Below are 25002 nucleotides of genomic sequence, written 5' to 3' on the forward strand. Positions count from 1 at the left end.
GAGGTGTGGTCGTTGGCTTGTTGAAGGCAAATCTCAGTAGCCCCGTCCCCTGAATTTATTTTAAAAATTGATGTTAAATGGTGCACTCCATGACATAATTATAGACTACCAATTGGCTCCATACACAATGCAGTTTTGCCTATGAATACTGTTTTTGTAAAGTCGTGAGGGGGGGCGGGGAGGGTGTACACCCGTAGCAGTGGCCTTCTTCTAAGCTGAATGTAACATTGCCCCCCCCCCCCCCCCGATATCTATCCAAGTGTATAATTTGGAAATTTTCTGATTAATGTTGAAATACAAAATACTTTCATCTCGTCATTTCAAAAGGTTTAAGAAATGATAAAATATTGACTTCTTTCCAAGCTTGTAGTAAAACAAATATCCTGAAAAAAAAGTCATTTGTAGTTGTAAGGCTTAGTTTGATAGTTCCAGGTAACGGTAAGCCGGGTCTTACACTAATAACATTGAACCGAGCGTGAACAGGAAAGTCTTAATAAATAATCTTCAAAAGCGGATATTTGATAATAAGTTCCTTTTTATTAACTCTGAATATAACTATAACTTAGTATAATTAAAATGCACAGGCATAAATGCTGATCATAAATATAAACTACGGAGCCTTCTGTTATACGTCTGTACGCTTCGGGAGATAAACTTAAACTCCCCGATACGTCTTTAGGAGACACTTAAACCCCGATTCTAAAATAACAATTTACAACGCGATGCATGTCACAACTTCCGTGGGATAAAACAAAATGGCACCCTCTAGCGCCCCCTCTGTTGCGACCCCGGGTTTTCCCTTGGCCTTCAAAGCCGATAAAATACAATATTAGATAGATTCAGGGAAATAAACTCAAGGGACCAAAAGGCTACTGAGAGGTTTCTGAAAGTTAACAAAAACGATATATTAACAATGATACGATCTCTACTGATTTGTACAAGGATTCTTGGTACTAGAAATTTGGAATCTCACAGACAGATTTTACAACATTATACGGCCGTTAAATTCTTAAAAGATTACTTAACTTATCTTACGCGGCGCGTGCCGGCTCTCGGTTCCTTTCGTAGCTGTGCTGACCTCCTTGCGTCACCAACAACGATGTCGGGAGTATCCCTCGTAGGCTGGTATCCCGTGACTTGGTCAGGAGCAAAACCGTACCCCGCTGGTCCAATTTGACTCAACGTTTGTATCCCAAGCATGGCTTCCTCCTGGGTGAACTCCGAAGACTCTGCCGAAGTCACGCCTGTCCCGGTTGAACGACGCACCAATCTGATAAACAAACAGTCCACCGATTCCTCCGTCCGTCCCCTCGATAATTAATCCTTTATCTCAGATGAATTTCTTCTCACAATTCTCCTCCGTAGGTTTATTGAGAAAACATGTTAATTCTGACTCGACTGGATAATTAGATCGAAAAGCCCCAAAGTTACCGAAAATATCTCTTCTTATATAGCCGGGGTTTAATCTCCAGAAAGTTCTTTTCCAGGAATTCTGACGGAATAACATCAAGAAACATCCATGTCTCGAAGATACGACCGATAGTTCAACGTTCATTGATCGACGATATCCGGTCACCTGCTAAAAATAACTTCTCGTCACTTGAATACCGGCTCCACGTATGTTCTGGAAATTTGTAATCGCTAATATCGAATAGCGACATCATTCCTCGTCGCTTCCAGAAAGAACGAACACAGTCACGTCTGCTCCGAAAGGATTGCAAAATGTTCTAATATTAGACACGGATATCAGTCACGACGAGTGACCTACTTATCACTCAGACCAGCGTATACTGAATACACGTATAATGAATACAGCCGTTCGTGACAATGCACAGGGCACACGCTCTGCCCTTCAACCTGATTGGTCCAAACTTATAGCTAACCCCTCAACCAACGCTTCATTGGTTGAGTGCCAACCTGATATGCAGATGAGCACATGCAAATGGGCACTCAACCAATTTGAACCAGTTTGGCTGTCTTCCAACCCCACAAACCGAATCATTTAAAACAAAACATCTGCATACGCTTCTAATAGCGCGTGATTCATAGCCCGCCACACCACAGAGCAAACCGCCAAAACGCGAGCCATGTGTGACGTCATAATAACCATAAGAAAAAAATATGTTAACACAAACTACAATACGCTTCACAAAGTGACGCAATACTATCACGATAGATTTCGCTAGTCGATAGTACGCGTTTTAATTGGAACTTACACTCGCCTCTTATCTTTGCTTTACTCATTGGCAGTGGCGGAGATTTCTTGTCAGAAGTGGGGGGGGGGGGGGGGTTGCAGGCCATTGATGAAATAAAGAGTCATAACTGCTGGCTCACTATCTAAGTGGAGCGCCACCATAAGTTGGCGCGAAGTGCACAAGAATCTTTTGGCAAATATTGCCTCTCAGATTGCAGTAAATGGCACTGCCCAGGCCTTGAAAAGCTGCATTTAACCAGGGGCGTATGCAGGATTTTTTAACCCGGGGGCGCGCATAATTTCTGGTTTTGGTACCCCCAGATCACCGGAAATGGCACTTCTCGGGCTTGAAACTGACCAACCATATGTACACTTTTGCCTGAGAACCAAGTATTTCCCAAATACTTTTTTCTCATCTATAACCTTTTTGAAGAATGTCACCAGTCACACATCATGTTCGACTTCATCACATATCCTGTGGATCATTGCTTTTGTAGGTGATTCTTCATCGCGGCCCACAGTATCCGTCAGCCCCACTGTTCAGAATTTGAAAATTCACAATTCTCGTGAATAAATTCACTTCAAAACATACCCATAATGTTGCACAAAATATCATCTATGGACAACCGATATAGAAAAACCTCCTTCAAACCCTAACAGACGGGTCAAAATTGCACGAGTATGATGAAGTATGATGAATGTTGGTTAGGGAATTTTCGAAAATTCAGACGGCAATTAAAAAATTTCGTTGAAGGAAATAAAAATATACCAGATATTTCCAAAACCGAACACTACACACATCGACAGTTTTGAGCATGGGCGCAGATCAGTCTTGGATAATGGAGGGGACGCGTGTGTGCTCTCTGATACTATCTAAGCGCGATTTTTTGGGGCAAATATACCTCCCAGATCGCCGGAAATAACACTTCCCAGACCTAATGATGCTCCTAAACCTCCTTAAGTTTTAGATCTCATGGCTTAGAAATTTAGTTTGGAGAAATACATGGGCGTCTGCAGAAAGAAAATCAGGGGACAAATAATCCAAGTAGACTTTTGTATATACGATGGGTCTGGGGTCCTCTCCCAGAAAACAAATATAGACTGCCGCAAATGCGATTTCCGTCCTATATTTAACAACTGTGGATAAAATACAATAAAATGAGAACTGCTGCATGTCATTTGCCTAATGCTGGATCAAACTGCGCCAAAGTTCAATACAGGGGAACTTGAAATGCAGCTATTGGTCTAGGAATATCTACAAACACAAAGAAAGAAAAATGTTACATTTCGAAAAAAAATCCACTAGAAGTTTTGTTACACTCAAACCGTAACTTAGGAATCAATTTGATAACTAAACACAGATAGTCATCATCTTTTAAACAGATGGTATTAATTGGAAATAATTAAAATCCAAGCAGAATAGTATGATTTGGATCAAAATGAAATAATTCGTATATTAAAATTTGATTTTAAGCCTCATTTACCTTCTTTCTTGAAACCTGAATTTGATCTACATGTGCTTCTCTAAATTGCATTTTAATTATAAGAAACAACCTATTGATTTAAATATAATTCTTTCAAATGTCCTTAAACTTTATAAAAACCTTGTATAAGTTGAAGTAGAAGTTTCCTTTTCATGAATCCTATTACACTATGTTAATATTTACATTTAAATTACATTCCTTCTGAAATTTCTAAATTAAAACCCAAATAAATTGGATCAATATTTTTCTATAAAAGATAGAATAATCTCAACTCTTGATTACCCATTTTTTTTATAAAAATTCTTCAACCGTCATTGATATTTGTTCCCTATTAACTAACAAATTAAAATATGTAGCCTCACATTCTTATTTTATTAAACGTTACTAGCTATAAAACCTTAAATTAATCAATTAATTGTAAAACAAAATAAAAACCCTTTAATCCTACAATTACCACTTTGTTTTCCTCTAATCTAATCTAATTATTCCTGTTAATATTTGTCTCCCCTTAAAATCAATCCCTTATTTCCTTTCCATTAACATATTCCTTTGAACAAATTAACACGACATAAATGTCGTAGTTTATCGCTTCACTTTCCTTTATTTTTATTTCGTTATTTTTTATTATTAATAATTTCATAATAACTATTCTAATCCTAACCAAATCCAATCTATTTATCTCTATCTACTCTATTATCAGTAACTCTATTCTTTCATTCTAGATTCCTATCTCCTGTGTGGTTCTAAACTACTGCTATCCTAGAGTTGATGAGTCTGGTCTGAACCTTATCCTTGAGTCTGGTCTCTCTCTCTCTATCCTGAGTTCTCTCCAGAAGCTGCAGATCTGTGACTACCGCAGGAGACTAACTAATGAAGAGTGGGCGGCCATCTTGTCTTACTCCTCACAGTGTACAAGCTTGAAGGAGCTGAAGTAAGTATTCCCGTGTAGATGTTAGAATCATCATAACAGTTAAACAGGGAATTAATTTAATTAATAAAAGTTATCAATATTAAACTAACAATAGAGAATGTAAAGTCTGCTGTATTTTAATGTATAGGATTGGATTTTACTAGTTTAGTTGAATTTATTTTAATAATTAGGTCATCGTGAAATGAATTCTGTAGTATGTTATGATAAATAAAACAAAATACAATGGATTTAATAGGAAATATTTTAAGAGAGTGTGGGTAAGAGAGGGTTGTAGGATGGGTGGGGGTTGATTAAAATGTTCTTTGTTTAGTTTATTGTTAACATTTAACTAAGAATTAGGTTTAAGAATGACAGGAATGTTTATTAGGATAAAATAAGAGATATATAGACAAGGTCGTTTAAATTTAATAATTCTAATGAGTTTTAAAATAGGATTTTTGAGTTTATAAATAATAAATGTGACTTCTCAAGCTGAAACCTCCAAAATGTTTGTTTTTCAATTATGTTCAATCTATTTAAGATTTTTTAAGATCGTTATTAATATAAAAGAAGTAAAATGATGGCAATAAAATAGCAAAAACCTATAAATCTATACTTAAAAACCCATAATACTCTACTCTCTAGTAAAACTGAAATTCATACTAAACAAGCAACCAATAAAACAGTTTTAGTTGTCGCAGTTTAAAAAATAATTAATCAAAATAAGTTAATAACTAAAAGTTATCACAAAGGGAAATAAATAATTGTAATGAAGTTAATTCTAAAGTTAAAATTGTATTTTTTACTACCATAAAATCATTAAAGGCAATGGGCTATGTATCTAACAAATTGCAGAGGTTAAGATTTAATCCATTTAAAACTACATCAATTTCTTATTTATAGTTTGAAATAAAATACGACACTAAATAAGCTAAATAAAAATTTATTCTCATCATTTTATCATAATTTTAAACAATAATTAAAAAAGTCATCGTGAGCTTCAGCTTTTTATAATTCATAACTTAAACAAAAACTGCTAAATATTTTAACATTCCTCGTTTAAATGTAACGAGATACTTGATTCGATCATGACGTCCCTGCTTTGCCCTTTACAATTTAGTGTAATTGAATCCTTCCCTCACCCCAACCCTCACAATTATAACCCATTCGAACACCGGTTTCACTCATACATTCCCGGCACCTCTTATTTACCAATCCATCGTTACACTACCTGCCCCCTTCAGCTAACCGTGATTACACTCCTTGTTCTTCGCAGTTTCCCTTTTCAATTCATTTTTACCCTCCTTCCACCCTAACCCTATCGTCACTCTCTTTGTTCCTGTCACCGAGTAGTTTGTTTTTATTATCTCCAGCTCCATTAGCAGTTACTTTTAACTGTTTGTTTCTTCATGTTCATTGCTCCCTTTACATACGCCTACTAAGTGTATATTGTAGTTTTATAGACGTAAACGTTAAAAGGGAAAAATACTATTCAGTTATACATAAAATCAAATATCATATAAATGAAAATTATTCAGCATGTTATATTCTCAATGCCATTCCAGGAGTAACTGTAACCACGGAAAAAGTATCACTGAAAAGTATATTATACATCGACAGTAATGCTTAGTCGAGTTATTAAAAAAAAAGTTGTAATACAGATCTATGGTTATTCACTTTCTATTTTATTAATGCTCTATCCCAATCCCCGTATTTATTATCCTCATCAGTAAGTTTAGTCTGCCCTCCTCCACCCTTCAGATACCCTATACATGTTCCCGCCACTGGCCCTCCCCTTCGCCTCCCCCCTCCACCTCAGAGAGACATATCTGTATGTTTTTAGAGAGCCCATCCAATCCATTCCATGTTTCTACCCGATAACATCATTACCGTTTTAGTACACACAGTAGGCTTATTCTACTTCTACGATAGTTTTCTGTACAAATATATACAGCGCTTACATTATACAGACGATTGATTCACACAAATGATGTTCTAAAGCAAGTCAATAGTAAGAATGACACACCTGGAACTCCCGTAAATATCTCATTAGCATAATAATAGATGACACAACCAGTTTAACGTAATGAATAGAAATAGGTAGACGCGTATGGCGGGCCATCAGTCTCAAATCATGGGAGATCGACTTATACCGATTTAAATCGACATATACCAGTTTCCTTCGACATATACCAGTTTCCTTCGACTTATACCAGTTTCATTCTACATATCATCGATTTATTTTACTTATCATCGATTTAAATCGATGATAAGTAAAATAAATCGATGATATGTAGAATAAATCGATGATATGTCGATTTAAATTGACATATACCAGTTTCATTCTACATATCATCGATTTAAATCGACATATACCAGTTTACTTCGACATATCATCGATTTATTTTACTTATCGTCGATTTAATTCGATGATAAGTAAAATAAATCGATGATATGTAGAATGAAACTGGTATATGTCGATTTAAATCGATGATATGTAGAATGAAACTGGTATATGTCGATTTAAATCGATGATATGTAGAATGCAACTGGTATAAGTCGAAGGAAACTGGTATATGTCGAAGGAAACTGGTATATGTCGATTTAAATCGGTATAAGTCGATCTCCCATGATTTGAGACTGATGGCCCGCCATAGACGCGAGCCACGTGCCCATTGTACACCCAAATATTGTCAGTGAACGTGTCAAAGTAACCATGGAAACATACATCAAGTAGGTCAGTAGGTGTTCAGCAGTGACGACGAATCATCCATTGGGGAAATCCTCCAAATAAAATATTTTTTTTTAGGTCATACGCCTTGTTATATGCAATACGTTGCGTTCTTAATTTTTTATTATTCTTTGTAAGTTTTACTTTAAATCTGCAAAATTGCTGTCATTGGTTGTTTAATGCATCACCACATGTTTCAACGCAAACCAATCAAAGGAAACTTGAATAGAGGATTTATAGACAGCACACAGTTATGAATACAGTTTAAAGGAAGGAATTATTCTCGTGACGTTCAGTTTCTCTTTTTGAATTTAAGTTGCACTTCAAGTTGATAGGACTCTGACTAGATAACACATTGTTGTGTAGCTCTCAATATACGTATAGTTAAAAGGAAGTTAATGTATATTTAAGAGTTTTATGATTCCCATTGCTTAGCTCCAGACTTGAAAATTACGGTAAACAATGCCTTGCATAAACGGACACTACTGGATTGTTAGCATCATGTGTTTCACTGTTGAATTTTATCGAATTTTTTTGACTGCTTAGCAGGAACACAAATGTACAGGGTGATAATTCTTATTGAGAAGAATATTATGCGTGTCAAACAATGACGTAAACAATAATAATAGGATGGTTATAAACCGTATTGAATATTCACTTTGAGTATAAAACATTGTGCGAGCTTAGTAGAAACAACTAAAAATGAAAGCGTAATAGCATCTAATAAAATCTGCGATATGAAATATAGTCCCCGAAATAAACATAAGGCAATATGCTATCATCATTATCATCCTCGGTTTATCGAGCCCGAATCGAATTAAAGGAGTTTGTACCAAGTATGTGTCAGTCGGAACTTACCAAAAATATCAAACATCGTAGAACCTAAGTAACACAACTAATTTACTTTTTTAAAGGTATTATTTAAATATGTAAGTTTTACCTACACAAAGTAATTTTATTGTCGATCATACTATCGTAATTATTTAGAAAATTATATTCATTTGTTAATTATTTTTGGTTAACAACGAAATTAAAATTCTGCCAAGCATTGCAGAACCACTAGAATTCCACGAAAGCGTTCAAAATCCTTACCCTATACAAAACTTGCATTGTCGACATTACATGTTTCGAAAGGATTTTTACCGTCATTCAAACAGTGGCTTGTACTCAGACTTTAATGATATTTCAACCAGTCACGTGACCAGCCTCATTTTTGTTGGGGGGGGAGCCTCATATTTTGTCCTCGTCTTAAGAGTCAGAAAACTTACCTTTTTTAAGACTTACATTGATATGACTTTAAATATCACCATTAAGTGTCAACCCATTGCTACATGTTTTTTTCTTTGGCAAGGGTGGGGGGGGGGGGGCTTCAACTATGGCTTGCGTCCGTTGGGAGGGGTCTAAACGGGGTGACTCCTTTCATGAATAAAATAACCATAAATAAATAGTAGTCAATGCTGTAGCATTGGAGAGGTTGTTTATAGAACGGTTTGTTCGATACAATATAAGTTATTAAAAGCTCAACAATATTTATATTATTTAGACTACACGTGTAATGTCTGCTATAGTCTTTACTTTATAAAATATTAATGAAAGATTCCAAAGCTCATCTTTAAGCCAATCAATTAATATACACAGAAAACAAACGATTGGAAAGAAAAACCTTTTACATGAAAACAAAAATTGCAACAGTTCGGTAAATAGACGTTTATTATGCTAATTAGATACGAGGTACGTATCCTGTATATTTTCTTGTCATTGGCCAGAGTAGTGTTTTATACATAGAGCTGTACAATGTAGGTATAACGTAGGATGATACTGAGCTAGACTTGAACATATTAATTGGATATTATACACTATCTGTTACCGGTTAATCCAGATAATTTCATTTCATGCTCGATAAACTCAACTTGCAGTAGTAAGGAATCTTACAGACAATATGTTTGTATATGCACAGTATCCTTCTCTTAGATGTTGAAGTGAACAACATATTAGCAGGACTTCTCACAGAATACATTTTATTTTTAGTATTAAAGTCTCTGCATTTGGGTTACTGAAATACTGCTTGGCTTGATGAGTCGCCATATTGTAAGGGGAGGGTGATATTTTAACGAATTTCTCCTTTAACAACATTTATGTATTTCACCAAACTCATAGCAATCATATCAATCATAATGAATAATCATACCATAAAAGTTCAATGTTCCACACGCTCACTATATCCCTACCACCAGCCCGGTTAATTAATATCGGCCCCATGCAAAATTTGTGTGTGGTCGACCTTTCATTGTTTTTGCATGAAAAATAATAATTAGAGATGATATGACACAAATAAAACGGATTAGTGAAAAAGAGGTAAAACGAGTGCTGTTATACTCCCACATGTCACACCACGATCCATATATTTTAAGTATATTAACTTGTTCAGTTATAGGACATTTAGTGTAGACTCCACTGCAAATGTTGCAATGAAACCGTCCATTTACCGTGTCATTGGCTACGGAGCCGTGAAAGAGGGGTGGGCGTGGTAGGGTGGGCGTGGCTTAAAAATAATATTTATGAAAAAATATGTAATTCAAATGTACCGGTATAAAGAAACTTGTTGAAAACATTAAAATACTGTAATTCGTGATTGGGAACGCACAGAGTATTCATTTTGAGAGGTTTAACATAATTTGAGAGTTTAGTGGTTTCTTGCGTAAAATCAAAGAAATAAGCATGCTCCATTGCCCCTCAGTGTTTGTACTTCCATCAAAAATTTCTTTTGTTAATCAACGAAGATCGCGTGTTAGTGTGGTTCTGAATAAAGTATAAACAAGAAGTCTTAACAACTTCTTGGTATGTCTGATATTTGGGACACATGCAGTTCTTCATTGGTAATATATATATTTGAATAGGATGATTCGAATGTGTAGTGGTTAAGGTAATTCTTATCAACTACACAAAAATGTTAGAATGTTGTACAATTTGATTTAGATCAATGTCAAAAAACAATGCGTGCAATGTGATAACATTATTGAAGATTGATTATGAATAAATACTTAAATAATTAGGAATCTTGGCTTATCTGCCTTGTTCATTTAATTGCAACATTTTGTGTTTACCTCTTTACTGAAATCACCCGGGAGGACAAGTTGTTGCACTCAGAAAAGAATGTTGCTATGTCCTCGACACTCCTACTCCTCTCCTTTACATTCTTCCTCCGTTTCAGTGCAAGTGTTTGCATATTTGTCATCCCGCCATTACGGCGAAAAATGTAATTTGTAGCATCTTAAATTATTCTGAGATAAAGAAACAAAATTTCAGCTTTAAGATTCATTATTTCTAGTTTTCATATCTTATCACTGAATTCTAACAATCTCAGACATTTTAGTTCTCATTTAAAGTGAGAAGGATTCACGAAGACGAACAATAAAGTCAATTAATTTACCGAAAATAAGATACGATATAAATCACGTGATCCGAGCGGAAAATGGCAAGCGGTTGTTACAAGGATTGAGTCCGTTTGTTGTGTATAATGTTGCATTTTTACATGTTTGAACAACTTTATATTAATTGATAACTTAAAAATATAAACAGTTTAGCCAATTCTGATCACGTGGACGACTATACATTTTACAATATCAACCACATACAATTTACATACATCAGTTCCAACTATCATCATTATTATCTACATTACTACAGTATATCCATTCTCATTGTTTTTCGTAGAATCTTTTAAACACAAGACTTGTGATGATAATTAATTCTGATCAGATTGATCAATCAGGTGTGACTTATTTCCTTGTTATTTGTTGTTTACTTTGTTTATCTTCATTGATTTGGTAAACAATAAACCTAACTAGCAGGACATTCCTCTACGTCTTCTACATCTCACACGATGATTACTACTTATCTCCATAGGTTTGTGTGGTACTATCTGCCAGACACTATTCCGGTTGGATCCATTCCATCATCCTTGAAATCAAGAAATGTGAAAGGTATTGTCACAATGAAGTCATAATGGATACATTTCAAATTTCTTACATTTAATTAAAGGCTTTACCAACTATGTGAATGTCTGTTGACTGGTTGATTGTTGTTGATTCACAAACAATAGAGTAATGAATCAGCAACACATGATTGCCAGTTAATATGAAGGAGACACCCAAAACAGAGTCTTGTGATACTAAACAACGACCGAATATTATAAATTTAACAACACTTAATATTGCTAAGCTTGGTTCATTTAAGAGATAAGTCATATTCCTTACATTTCGCTCTTTCGAGATCACAGCCCTATTAGATGTTTTTGTGAGTAGTGATCAAATCAATTGATGCTTTAAATCTCTTCCCTAACTTATTTACACTGCGACAATGATTGTGTAAGGTTGTAAAGTAATATTGTGCCCTCGGAGCTTCTTCCGTGCCAAATTTGACTTAAAATATGCACCAGATTGCATCTAAGGACGTTCAAACTAATTTTTCCAAAGGGGAGGGGTAGACCCCCTACCCTTAGACCCCTCCCCCATTTCAGTCACCACTTCCAGATCCGTCGGCAAATCAAATTTGACTTAAAATATTCACCAGATTGCATCTAAGGACGTTTCAAAACTAAACATTTTCCAAAGGGGGTGAAACCCCCTCCCCTTAGACCCCTCCCCCATTTCAGTCACCACCTCCAGATCCGTCGGCAAATCAAATTTGACTTAAAATATACATCAGATTGCATCTAAGGACGTTTCAAAACTAAAAATTAGACCCCTCCCCCATTTCAGTCACCACTTCCAGATCCGTCGGCAAATCAAATTTGACTTAAATTATGCACCAGATTGCATCTAAGGACGTTTCAAAACTAAAAAATTGCCAAAGGGGAGGGGACACCCCCTTCCTCTTAGACCCCTCCCCCATTTCAGTCACCACTTCCAGATCCGTCGGCAAATCAAATTTGACTTAAAATATACACCAGATTGCATCTAAGGACGTTTCAAAACTAAAAATTTCCCAAAGGGGAGGGGGACACCACCTCCCCTTAGACCCCTCCCCCATTTCAGTCACCACTTCCAGATCCGTCGGCAAATCAAATTTGACTTAAAATATGCACCAGATTTCATCTAAGGACGTTTCAAAACTAAAAAATTTCCAAAGGGGAGGGGGACACCACCTCCCCTTAGACCCCTCCCCCATTTCAGTCACCACTTCCAGATCCGTCGGCAAATCAAATTTGACTTAAAATATGCACCAGATTGCATCTAAGGACGTTTCAAAACTAAAAATTGCCAAAGGGGAGGGGGACACCCCCTCCCCGTAGACCCCTCCCCCATTTCAGTCACCACTTCCAGATCCGTCGGCAAATCAAATTCTCCACACCCCCCCAACAAAAAACCCTTCGCTACGCCCCTGCCCAGATGGCCGGAAACGGCACTTCCCGAATGTTTTATGCTGCGAATACCTAGCCCTAAAATATGGGTCTCAAGTCTGCAATTTCTCAGATTGCACGTCAAAAACATTGTAATTTGTATCTTCGATGGTGTTTTAAGAGAGTAGCTATTACTCGTAAAGACGTTTTGGAGTGTAGTAAATTACTACTTGCAATTAAATGCAACAATTAAATAAATATTGGGGTGGGGGGCTTATCATGCATTTGCAACTTTTTCATTGGGGGGGCTGAGCCCCCCAAGCCCCCCTCCGGTTCTGCATCCACTGAGATTTAATATACATATTTGGTCTGTAAATCTGCATGCAAAGCGAAATGTTCATAAAAAGGGTTTTATTGATTGATCTGATGAGTATTAGGTTCATTTTCAAGCCATCGATATACATACTGTTTATCGATTCGGTGCAGTTTCACCTTGGTATTACTTAATGAGGTAACACTGTATACGTTATACTATATAACGAGTGTTATCTGTCACTATATAACGAGTGTTATCTGTCACAGTTTGAACTTAACATTTTCTTTCAATTTCGCTGAGATGCTAAAATGTTATAAAGAAAGATTCAATATTTATAGTAAGGCAGCTTACTGTGTTTTTAAGAGTTACCAATGATCTTGCAAGTATTAGAGGGATTTAGAGTAGATACAATTCAAGTAGTCTTATTCATCGGTCAACGCTTAAATAAAAGAAAAGATCAGTGACGTTGTATAATTGAATGTATTAACTGTATTGTCGGCCATCTTGTCTACAGACATCTACAAGAATTTGTAGAGGTTATAGGGATCATGTATCATCGTAGTCGTTGCAGAAACGGATGGAGGCGAGTGGTCGGGTGCAGAAGGGGAGGTATAAATATTTCACGCCGCGCTTCTTGCTTATGTGTTATTTACTCGTTGGTTGTTGTGGTCTCTCTTTTGGAAAGTGGGGGGGGGGGGGTGGTGGGGGATTTGACTAAGGGCTGCCGTATAGGTGCGTCTAACTGTAATTTAATATCAGCGTTGTGTTTGGGGGATGTTCTTACTCATGTAATAAAAGTCATGCTCAAGAAAAAGTTTTCATCCTTCGCTTGGATCAAGTTGACTGCCATGGATACACCTATTCTGCGGGCTATGGTAGTCTCTGATGAAAAAGAAGTTATCGTATAGTTATTCAAACTATATACGTGTATCTTGCTTTTAGTGGAAATGAGCATTCTCATATCGTCACCATATTGTTACTGAATCATAACCGTAAAACTATGGACGTGCATTTAGTTATAGCAGGTGGGTAGATCTGGACCGGTATTTAAGAGAGTGCGCACTGCACGTTACAATGGCCTGTTCTATTTCAATTCAACAAGTATTGTAATTGTTATATAATTGCTGCTGATAATTCTGTTTAGTTTGTGTTGTAGTTTTGTCCCGGCCTTATTGATGATCTCAAAAACAAATCACGACACAAAAAATAATTTTTATTAATATGGTATTTTCATTCATATTTGTGTGTTTTTTGTCTCAATCAATACTTTTGTCGATAATAGACTTTCATGTAGGTTTCTTGAAACTTCTTAAAAATGTGGACAGTGTTTTTGTTCAATGTTACAATTGTGCATGTCAAGTTATAATAACACGATGTTAGATTATACAAACCTTCCTCCTCCATAAAGGACAAGTAGAGAGATTGATGTCTTTAGTCTTAATACAGTTGAAAACCAACATACCTAAGAAAGCCTGGCTGGAAACAAAACATATAAACCTTAGTTTACACAACTCACATACTCTCCAAACATCGGAAATGTGATCACGACCTATTTTTCTCATACGCTCCCAGATATTGAATTGCACCTTGGCATATTCCTTGGATACGATTCTGTAACCAAACCAAGTCCAGATGACTACTGACAAACACAGATCTGAAATATAAAACAAAGTCTATAAAATGTGCCACTTCTAGACACTTTGGGTGGAAGAGATTGATGTCTTTAGTCTTAATACAGTTGCAAAAAAAAAACAAGAAAGTGGCTGAAAACAAAACATATATACCATAGTTTACACAACTGACATTCTCTCAGAACATCGGAAATGTGATCACGTGATTATGACGAAGATTTGTCTAGTCTTGTAGCTCCATAATGTAACTCAATAAAGTAATTCCAAATACATTTAGTCTTTTTCTATTATCACTATTTAATGAATTGGCGTTCATGGTCTTTGATGACTAATGCGCTGCCTTATAAAGCTGAATATCTTGATAACCATAGCTTTACAAACAACACGAGCAATCAAATGTTTCATTTCCCTGTACAATAACACATCTAAACTAAGATTCTACCTAAAATAATTATTTAAATTAATTAAGAGTAATATAAATACATATGAACCTCTCTTTCTCCACCCCTTAACATTATTTCTCAAACTCGTACACATTGTACGCTCTTTCACTGTTCTGTGTTTAAATGACACACCGAGATTCCCATTGTTAATGGTGGAGTGACGTCACTGCTGATGATGTCATCATTGCTCAACCTCAAAGACAGAAGTAGTTAGTGTAAACAACACATTTGCTTCGATCAGTTAATGTTTGACTCCTGTAGACAGATGTGTGTTTAATAGCTACTAAATTATCTCGTGATAACAGCTTAGAGAGAGATCAGCCTAGAAGATGTAGTAAAAGTCACATAAGTTTGTGCATTATTTAGAATTTCGAAAACGTTGATATTTGGAGGAGTAATTCAGTGTATAAACTTAAATTTATAATTTCATTTTCGGACACTTTCATAACTAATTCCTGCCCCCCCCCAGCCCCCCCCCCCCCACACCACTCTATCCACTTTGCAAAGCGAGGTATCGGCTGTTACCTGCACCGTTTTCCTACATCTATGGTGTATTCTTAGTACAGTTTGAAGAACATTAAACAAAGGAACCCTGGGCGTTAAACAAAAAACTTCCTTTACCGAACTGGAATGCTCTTAGATCCAGCAGTCCTCTTACATAGAAACTGGCTACGTGGTTATGTAACTGTATTGTGTATTACTTAAATACACAATTTAACTTAATTTAGCTATTCAACAAAAATCCCTTTTTCTTCTATTTTTTTTCCTTTTTTTAAACAGTGTTTAATTATGGCTCTCGCGATCTTTGATGACGTCACTGATGTTGAGTGTTCTCTGATCAGTTCATCATCTCATGGACTATTATTCTTGATCTGAGCATCGAATACTCGACTATCATAAATTGATTTCTTAACTTAGTCCAATATTCGTTCCTATTTTAGTTGTTTCACATATTTCATGTAGGCTAATTGTATAACTGATCAGATATATTAATGAGATGATAACAATTCGAACCTGATTGGCAATGTAACTAAGAGGATAATGGTTGTAAACTGATCAGGTATAAAACCGAGATGATAATGATAGTAATCTGTAATCTTACTGAGATATCATGATTTTAAACTGATCAGCTACACTGTGCTGAGATGATAATGATAGTAAACTGACAAGATCAAAATTAAGGATTCAACCAGATTGATTACTCAGCTGATATGAAGTTATCATCGAGAGCCAACATAAATCTTGTGAATATATTGATGGTTTCATTCCAGACCAATAAACATTAAATATGCACTTCTCATTAACATATCTTTCTTTTATGTTTTTCATCAGTTTGGAATCTTATCGACTCTGCGTATGACGAGTATCGTCGGCTGAATCTACAAACCGGTCAATGGCAGGTAAAGAGATTGTTAACATTTCATTCAGCTATTGCTCATAATGCAAGTCTGGTCAGCTTGTTCGCGTTATGATGCCCTAGCTCTGTTTTCAGTCCCCGATAAGTGTAAATAAATCAATAAAGTGAGTGATATATGTAAAGTTAACATGTTACGATGTAAAGAAAGAACTTTCAGACATCTTCCCGCTCCTACTTTCAAGGGAAGGGGGAGGGGGGGGGGTATGGAGAGAGCAGATGGAATCTTGCGTGCGAACATTGTCTAAATGAATCTCATTAGTTCTATATTGACACACCTGTACAATTTCCATGTCAGTTTGATCTTGCAAACATATAGCTATAGCTAAAGACTGACTTTTGGACAGGTTTGCTATATATTGTACAATGATCGTTTTTTGACACGTGCTGTTTTATTAATATTCGAGGTTGTGAATTAACATCCATGCAATAGACTTCATGTTTATTCTGAGATGAAACCGTAGAATGTTATGAATCATGCATGATCCGAGATCTGAGATGAAACAGTCATGTTGAACAGGTCTTTTTAGTTTCTTGTAAGTTTTGTGTAATTGTTAATTATAACACATACAACAGTCGTAACAGTCCGTTTAACTGACCCTGTATTTACTGTAGCAGCTCCCAGGTTTTAACTGGTCATGTTTAGGTTTTTAGTTGTTTCTGTTGGTGTGAGACGTTGGTCTTCCATGCATCATTTTAACACTAACAGATATATTACTTTAAATTGTTGGTCTTGTTTTAAGTAATTACTAATCAAATTAAATTTGACCATTTCTATGGTACTTTACAAATTGGTCAAATGCACAGATTGGTGATGGGGAAAATTTGGACGTTAATAATAGAAACAGATGTAGCATTGGAAATTTGACCTTACAAACTTATTTTAAGTTATTTTCTACACTCTCGTAGTGTTTAACTCAAATAAAGTAGAGAATTAAGTCACTGGGTAGACGTTTTAATCAAATTAAATAAAGCTGCATGCCACGTAATAGGTTATATCATTGACCAATCCATATAATATTCACTCATAACTGGATACTCCTGCAACTAATTAAGAGATCTAAATATGTCAGTTCAATCACACGACTGCTATTTATACTAGTGAGGTATTTATCGTTTACTCAGATTCAGACAATACTGTGTCCCACAAATTAATTGTCATGTTTTATTTGTTTGTTTCCAAACCTTTAAAATCTCTTCCTACTCTCATATTTCATGGTGTGATTTTGGTGAAATAAAGTAATATTATTTTTCAAGGTCCTTATCTTTTCTTTTACGGCCAAGATTGCTTCCAGCAGATTGTAGCAAAAACAACACAAATATCCATTATGGTATTCTTCCTTTGGAATTAAATTTTGCTAATGAATTAACTTTGTTCCTTAAAATTCTTCAGGGGATTCGAAGGATCATTTGCTTAATTATTATTTATCCATATTAGTGTATACGTGACCGACATAAGTGTGTGGGTCCAAGCAGGCTTAGATATAATGAAAGGACGGATCTGGTTATTATTTGAAACCAATAAACTCTGGTATATTCTTCTGAATGGTAATGCTTGCCATGATCTTGATCATTTGTGTATATGAAGGGAAGAGGAGCTATTTTAATTAATAACATTTCAAGGATTCCGATATAATACTCCTTTTTTTCTTTTTGAGGGGAGGGGGGGGGGTTGGTGATTATTGCATTCGTGTGAAATTGGAATAAATTAAAAAATAGAAAGAAACTCTGTAGTAGTATATGTAGCTCTACTAACCCGCTTCGTTCTTCTGTAATACGGATACCACGGTAACCAAAACATACAATCACTTGATAAAATATGAATACTAGACAAATATTCGTATTATTTCCCGCCTGTTTTGAACAGACACATACATACATACATTAGACGATTTTGTAGTCAGTAACTAATATCTGATTTAAATATTCATAATTTATCATCGGCTACAGGTAATTGTTTATTGTATCTTGATAATTATCTTCAATTGTTAAGGATATTATATTGCCACACCTGGACTTTACAGCCTCATTAATTGCTTATCATTATTGTCTAGGATGTGGTGGAGAGTTGAGGGCGCCAAATAATATAGGAACAACTTACCTTAACTTTTGTATCACGTTTACTCCAAACGTAGAAACAAACTGATAAAAATCTGGAAGTGAACAGAAATACATATCTTTAAAATATATTTTTTTAAGATAAAAGTCTGTAAGTAATTCACGAGCATCGGTATGATGTTTAACAATCGAGCATATCATTTCAATATTTAGAAGAACACTAGTAGCTTGTATGATTTTGAAACAACATAATTGAAATAACCGACACTGCTTAACGTTTCCAACATACCACTCCATACTCCTGAAACATTGGTTATATTCTTCTGAATCAAAACTTAGCTGTAGTAGAAATCAATGACATTAACAAATATCTTAATCAAATAATGTATTCATGTAAAGGAATGTACTGAATATGCCGCTTTTACGTCACCGTCTCGATGTACATTAAATATGAAACCGTAGAATGTTGTCAATCATGTTGCACCGTTCTTGTTTATGTTCATTTAATTTCGGGGCAAATGCTCATCATAGCACAAACAGTTGTTGTATAAACAGTCCATTTAGCCGACCCTGTAGTTTACTGTAGCTGCCCTTGTATATTTGTCTTTGTAGCAGGCTCCCTGTTTTTCACTGATTATGTTCATTTTTTTTCTCTGGTGTTAGGAGAAGTTGGTCTTCAGTCCATTAGATAACGCTGCCTATTACGTAATACGTTGTAACTTTGACCAAACCATTAAAATATATGAGAATTATTGGATATTCTGGAACTAACTAAGATTTTGAAATATGTTGCACAATCACGTGACTGCTCCTACTCAGTGAATTATTTGTCGTTTATCCAGATTTAGAAAATTTGTGTCCCACACATTTAGTGTTATGGATGTTTTTTGTTAAATACTTACTTTAATCTTCCCAGGTGGACTGATGTAACATTATGTTTTCTTCTCATTCCTTTAACGGTCAAGTTTGCTACCAGCAGATTGTTACAAAACAGCACAAAGTACAGAAATTGTCAAAGTCCACTTTTCAAACTCTTTCTTCTAAGTTCAATCTTACTCAATTATTAACTCAAATTTATCAAGGTAAATGTTTCTGCGACGGTTCAACGTACACTAATGTGTATAGGACATTAAATACCTGTAGTTTCTAGGTCAGAAATGAGGATGAACTGGTAGTGTAACGGATGGTGACCGATGCGAAGCAGCGCGATTTAACATTGTTGTTCTTTGTATGGTTTAATATCATATCAGAAACTGGTTTTTATTGCCTATTATTTGTGTGTGGAGTGCATAGATAAACGAAATTGCTTGTGAACATCCGACTCACCGTTTCCCAAAGTGCAAATGCTGGACATTTTGGCGATTGACATAAATGAAGGAAGAGGTGATACGTTTATTGATAAAATGAAAGAAAATTGAAGACTATTTTGAAATTTGTGAAATCATTATATTCGTTATATTAGAATAAACTGTAGAAGAAGATCTTGCAAATATATTTTTTAGTGGCTCCAGATTCGCTCTGTGGAGTAAATCATTACCGATGATTCGATGGAGCTGTGATTAAATCCCTTTCTACGCACATTTACACAACAAGACCATAATACCAGTCAGTATGTGAGAGAAATGATCGAACTACTTCGTTCTGTTGGCTCGGTACCATGGTAACCAGATAACTAGACACGTATTTTGTGAGGCTGCATACGAACACATTGTTCATAAAGATCACGCACATGAATCTGAATGTTTTCAAGATACTGCGTCACGGATATATATGCTAAGCCTTTGTATATTGCTTTACAATCAAAATGATAATAATAAGTATATCACTTTAACCATTGAAAAACACATTGCAACTTATTTTTCTTTCAGTAGGTGCCCAAAAAATTCTCAGCATATTGCCCGAATTTTTGCAAACATTATCTGATTGGGGCAGCTCCAGCCCCCCCCCCCTAGCTCCCCCGCCTCCTATGCATATGGCTGTGATTAAATCCCTTTCCGCGCACACAATAAGATCATAATACCAGTCAGTTTGTGGGGGCAATTATATTACTGCTTCGTTCTGTTGTCTAGATGCCATGGCATGAAAAGAACAAGTTTTGTGACCCAGTATACAAACACGATGTTCAAAAAGATCACGCACATGAATCTTAATGTTTTCAAGATACTGTGTCACGGATATAAAGATTCTAAGCCTTTGCCGTATGTTGCTTTCTGTATTTTGTTAAAAGCATTTTAGATGTGCAGTAGACTCTCCTCTGGTGAAGCTGGATGATCCGTTTACAGCAATGCTTGGATGACAAGACTAACTTAACGAATGTAGCATTAAAGTAGCATAGTGCGTCTTTTGCTATGGTTTTTCTCAACCTCACCGAATCCACGATGCCATAACAACATACATAACTAGCTTATCTATTCAAATCTTACTTCAAATGGTGGCATAAAAGTCGAAATAATAACAACTTTCAACTTTGTTTCTCTCGAAGTTATTTTACGTTGGGATCCAAATAAACCTCACCCATAATATGAATATTTAAAAGCTACGAACGTCATTGGCTAATACGTAATGCAACTCCGTGCTTGATTTGTGTGGATTGACTATGGCAGTTTTTTTTTTTTTTTTACCCCCATGGTTGTACCAGGGAGCTGTTAGAGTCTTAGCTCGCTGGTTGTACCAAGGGTTACATCTCTATGTTCCGACATCTCTATATTCCGACGTCTCTATGTTCCGACAAGTTTTTGGGATTCTAATTTTTTTTACACAAATTTTTTCGGACTCAAATTTTTTTGGACCAACATTTTTGACCAACATGTTTTCGGACCAACTTTTTTCGGACCAAAATTATTTTACACCAAAATATTTTATGACCAAATTTTTTTTGAACCAAAATTTTTGACAGCAACATGTTTTCGGACCAACTTTTTTCAGACCCAAATTTTTTTTGACCAAACTGATTTTGGTCCCAAAAAATTTGAGTACAAGCAATTTTCGGTCACAAGCACTACTTGGGTCATAACAAACTTTGGGCCTTTTTTTTTTCGTGAAAAAAATTTGGTGCGTCCAAAATATTGTGTCCCCCCAAAAAGGTAGGTCAAAAAAAAATGTTGGTCCAAAAAAAAGGAGTCCCCCCAAAAAAATTGGGTCCCAAAAAATTTGTGGCCCAAAAAATTAAGTCCCCCAAAAAAATTTGGTCCGAAAAATGGGGGACCAAAAAGATTGATTCTCCCAAAAAAAATTGGCTCCGAAAAATTTTGGTCAAAAAATTTTAGTCCAAACAAATTGCCGGAACATAGAGACGTCGGAACATAGAGACGTCGGAACATAGAGACGTCGGAACATATTGATGTCACCCTACCAAGTTACCAACTCGACGTTTTGAATCTATTTTTAGCATCGGCTCATTACAAAACCTGCAACTCTAATTGGTTAAATTCATACTAGTGGGTTGGGGGAACTGTATGCGATTAATATTAAATGTGTATATTTGTCGGTGGACACTTTTCTCATTATCTGCAAATGTCCTTAATTACTCGCCAATTAACGCCTTTGACATGGAAAAAACTTGGCTAATAGTTTAGTTTGCTGTTTTGTTATTGATATACTCGATGGACTTGTCAAACAAGTAGAAAACGGCGACAAAACGCAAAATGCTGTTTTAACATAGCTTGTTTCGTTTACAGTATGAACTTAATCGTCGTTAAATAACACTCAAGCTTTCATCAGTTTGATGAATTATTATAACTTTGATAGATGCTTGAACTCATGTGAAACCTGGTTGCTTTTTAACAACCATCGGAACTTAAATCAGACCTATGTCATAACATAATACTATAGAGCTTCACCTTCTTATACATGTAAGACTTTGGGCTGAAGTTGTTTCTAAACTCATCGCCTGCTGAGGCTAATAACAAGCGGTCAGATTCATAGTTCCTATTATAATATTGCTAAACGTTGAACAAATAACATGTACACTTAGAGATTCCGTAAGAAATATCTAACCAGAATCTATTACAAACGCCGCATATATTGTTCATTTCATTTCCGTTATCACCAGTATAAATATAAATTATTTAAACAAGAGAACCAAAGACTAAGAAATACAAAAATATTTACATCAATATCAACGAAAAGATAAGAAAGTAAATGGTTAATAAATACTTGAAAACTTATGTTTCTAAAAATAATCTAAACAAAAAAGTGATTCTGTTAGAATAAACTTTACAGAAAAGCAAAGCAAATAATTCTGAATGGCTTTTTTTCCATTCTTTGGCAAGATGTTAGGATTGTATAAGTTTCTATTGGCTTTAACTATAAAATACCCTTAAGTGCAGGATACAGTGGGTGTTCCATACGAATAGTTCATGTCTACTCAATACGATAGGAATTGTCCAATCAAAACGCTTAAAGTATTACTTAGTTAATGGAAGATCTGTAAATGTTACAGAATATAATTTTGAGAATATTTTAATATTTTTATGTACTAAGAAATGTTTGGTTACATGGATGAAAGTGCTGCAGTATGCATAGCTATAGAGACTTCAAACTAGTCTTGGTGATTTTCTAACTTTAAGGTATTGACATAAAGATATCGTTGAATTTTTTAATGCATTTGTTTTAAACTGACATATCAGTGAGCTATGGGACATTAGTATATACTACGGTATGGTAAAGTGTAATCTAAGATAAGTGATCTTTGCTTTTCCCGACACTCTTGAAATGGGCGCATTGTTACATGTTGTCAAGTGTCTACTTCCTGTCAGGCTCACAGTATACGTTAGAAATCCCTTTGACGATATTACGAAGTTTTCATCACCATTTTATCAGCCTGAGCTTTCTATTTCATTCAACTTTCTGTTGGGGCTAGAAAAGTACTTTACATATTTTATTATAAACTGTCCCTACTCCTCTCTGTCAACGCCCTTTCATCTGATATGGAACCATATTCATGTGTTCCTAAAGCAGCCATATCCGTTGTTGGTTATGTTATTCATTTAACATGAAACGAAACCTTATACAGCCGTAGGTGTTCAGATAGATGTGTGCGCATTATTGTTAATACATGTAATCACACGTCGCACTGTAGGACATACTAATTCAGTAAACTTGAACCCAATTAAAGACAATACGTTATAAAAATATATGTATCGCCTAATTATCGTAATAGCATACTTTCTCTTGTTTGATTCGTTATTTATAACTGAACATATCAAAGATGAAAAACAACTTCCTGAGAGATTCTAATGGGTGGGGGGGGGGGGGGGTGTGGTTGCCTTGGTTTTCCGTACTGAAGTAACGATAAATATATTTTTAAAAAATGTTGTCCACGACCATTGTGACAGGTATGGTACCAATAACATGAGGTATGGTACAAATAACATGAGGTATGGTACAAATAACATGAGGTATGGTACAAATAACATGAGGTATGGTACAAATAACATGAGGTATGGTACAAATAACATGAGGTATGGTACAAATAACATGAGATATGTTTACAAATAACATGAGGTATGTTACAAATAACATGAGGTATGGTACAAATAACATGAGGTATGGTACAAATAACATGAGGTATGGTACAAATAACATGAGGTATGGTACAAATAACATGAGGTATGGTACAAATAACATGAGATATGTTTACAAATAACATGAGGTATGTTACAAATAACATGAGGTATGTTTACAAATAACATGAGGTATGGTACAAATAACATGTGGTATGGTACAAATAACATGAGGTATGTTTACAAATAACATGAGGTATGGTACAAATAACATGAGGTATGGTACAAATAACATGAAGTATGTTTACAAATAACATGAGGTATGGTACAAATAACATGAGGTATGTTACAAATAACATGAGGTATGTTTACAAATAACATGAGGTATGGTACAAATAACATGTGGTATGGTACAAATAACATGAGGTATGTTTACAAATAACATGAGGTATGGTACAAATAACATGAGGTATGGTAGACATAACATGAGGTATGGAACAAATAACATGAGGTATGGTACAAATAACATGAGGTATGTTTACAAATAACATGATGCATGTTACAAATAACATGAAGTATGTTTACAAATAACATGAGGTATGGTACAAATAACATGAGGTATGTTACAAATAACATGAGGTATGTTTACAAATAACATGAGGTATGGTACAAATAACATGTGGTATGGTACAAATAACATGAGGTATGTTTACAAATAACATGAGGTATGGAACAAATAACATGAGGTATGGTAGACATAACATGAGGTATGGAACAAATTACATGAGGTATGGTACAAATAACATGAGGTATGTTTACAAATAACATGATGCATGTTACAAATAACATGAAGTATGTTTACAAATAACATGAAACTAAATAAAGTATTCCTTCCACGCTCGTACTCCAGCTCTTTCGTCCTATTTCCTAATTATTCTTGTCCTTCTTTCTCCGCATGTAGACCTCTATGTGCTCT

The 25002-nt window shown here is 35.3% G+C and overlaps 2 protein-coding genes across 11 annotated transcripts in view; one reads left to right on the forward strand and one right to left on the reverse strand.

Moving 5' to 3' along the window:
* Positions 1-25002, forward strand: part of LOC139963618 (uncharacterized) — a 343329-nt gene that overhangs the window by 162197 nt on the left and 156130 nt on the right. For 2 of the 6 annotated variants that reach the window (XM_071964573.1, XM_071964576.1), the window contains exons 7-9: positions 4401-4609; positions 11226-11302; positions 16383-16450. The exons of 2 other annotated variants lie outside the window; for them this stretch is intronic. In XM_071964573.1, the coding sequence (XP_071820674.1) occupies positions 4401-4609; positions 11226-11302; positions 16383-16450 (354 nt within the window). Of the gene's footprint in view, positions 1-4400; positions 4610-11225; positions 11303-13490; positions 13585-16382; positions 16451-25002 lie in introns of those variants that run through there. 2 more of the 6 variants (XM_071964580.1, XR_011791641.1) reach the window with 2 other exon arrangements.
* Positions 1-25002, reverse strand: part of LOC139963637 (uncharacterized) — a 664171-nt gene that overhangs the window by 17221 nt on the left and 621948 nt on the right. The window lies entirely within an intron of this gene.

Source organism: Apostichopus japonicus, chromosome 22 (assembly GCF_037975245.1).
Source record: "Apostichopus japonicus isolate 1M-3 chromosome 22, ASM3797524v1, whole genome shotgun sequence".
Lineage (NCBI taxonomy): Eukaryota > Metazoa > Echinodermata > Holothuroidea > Aspidochirotida > Stichopodidae > Apostichopus > Apostichopus japonicus.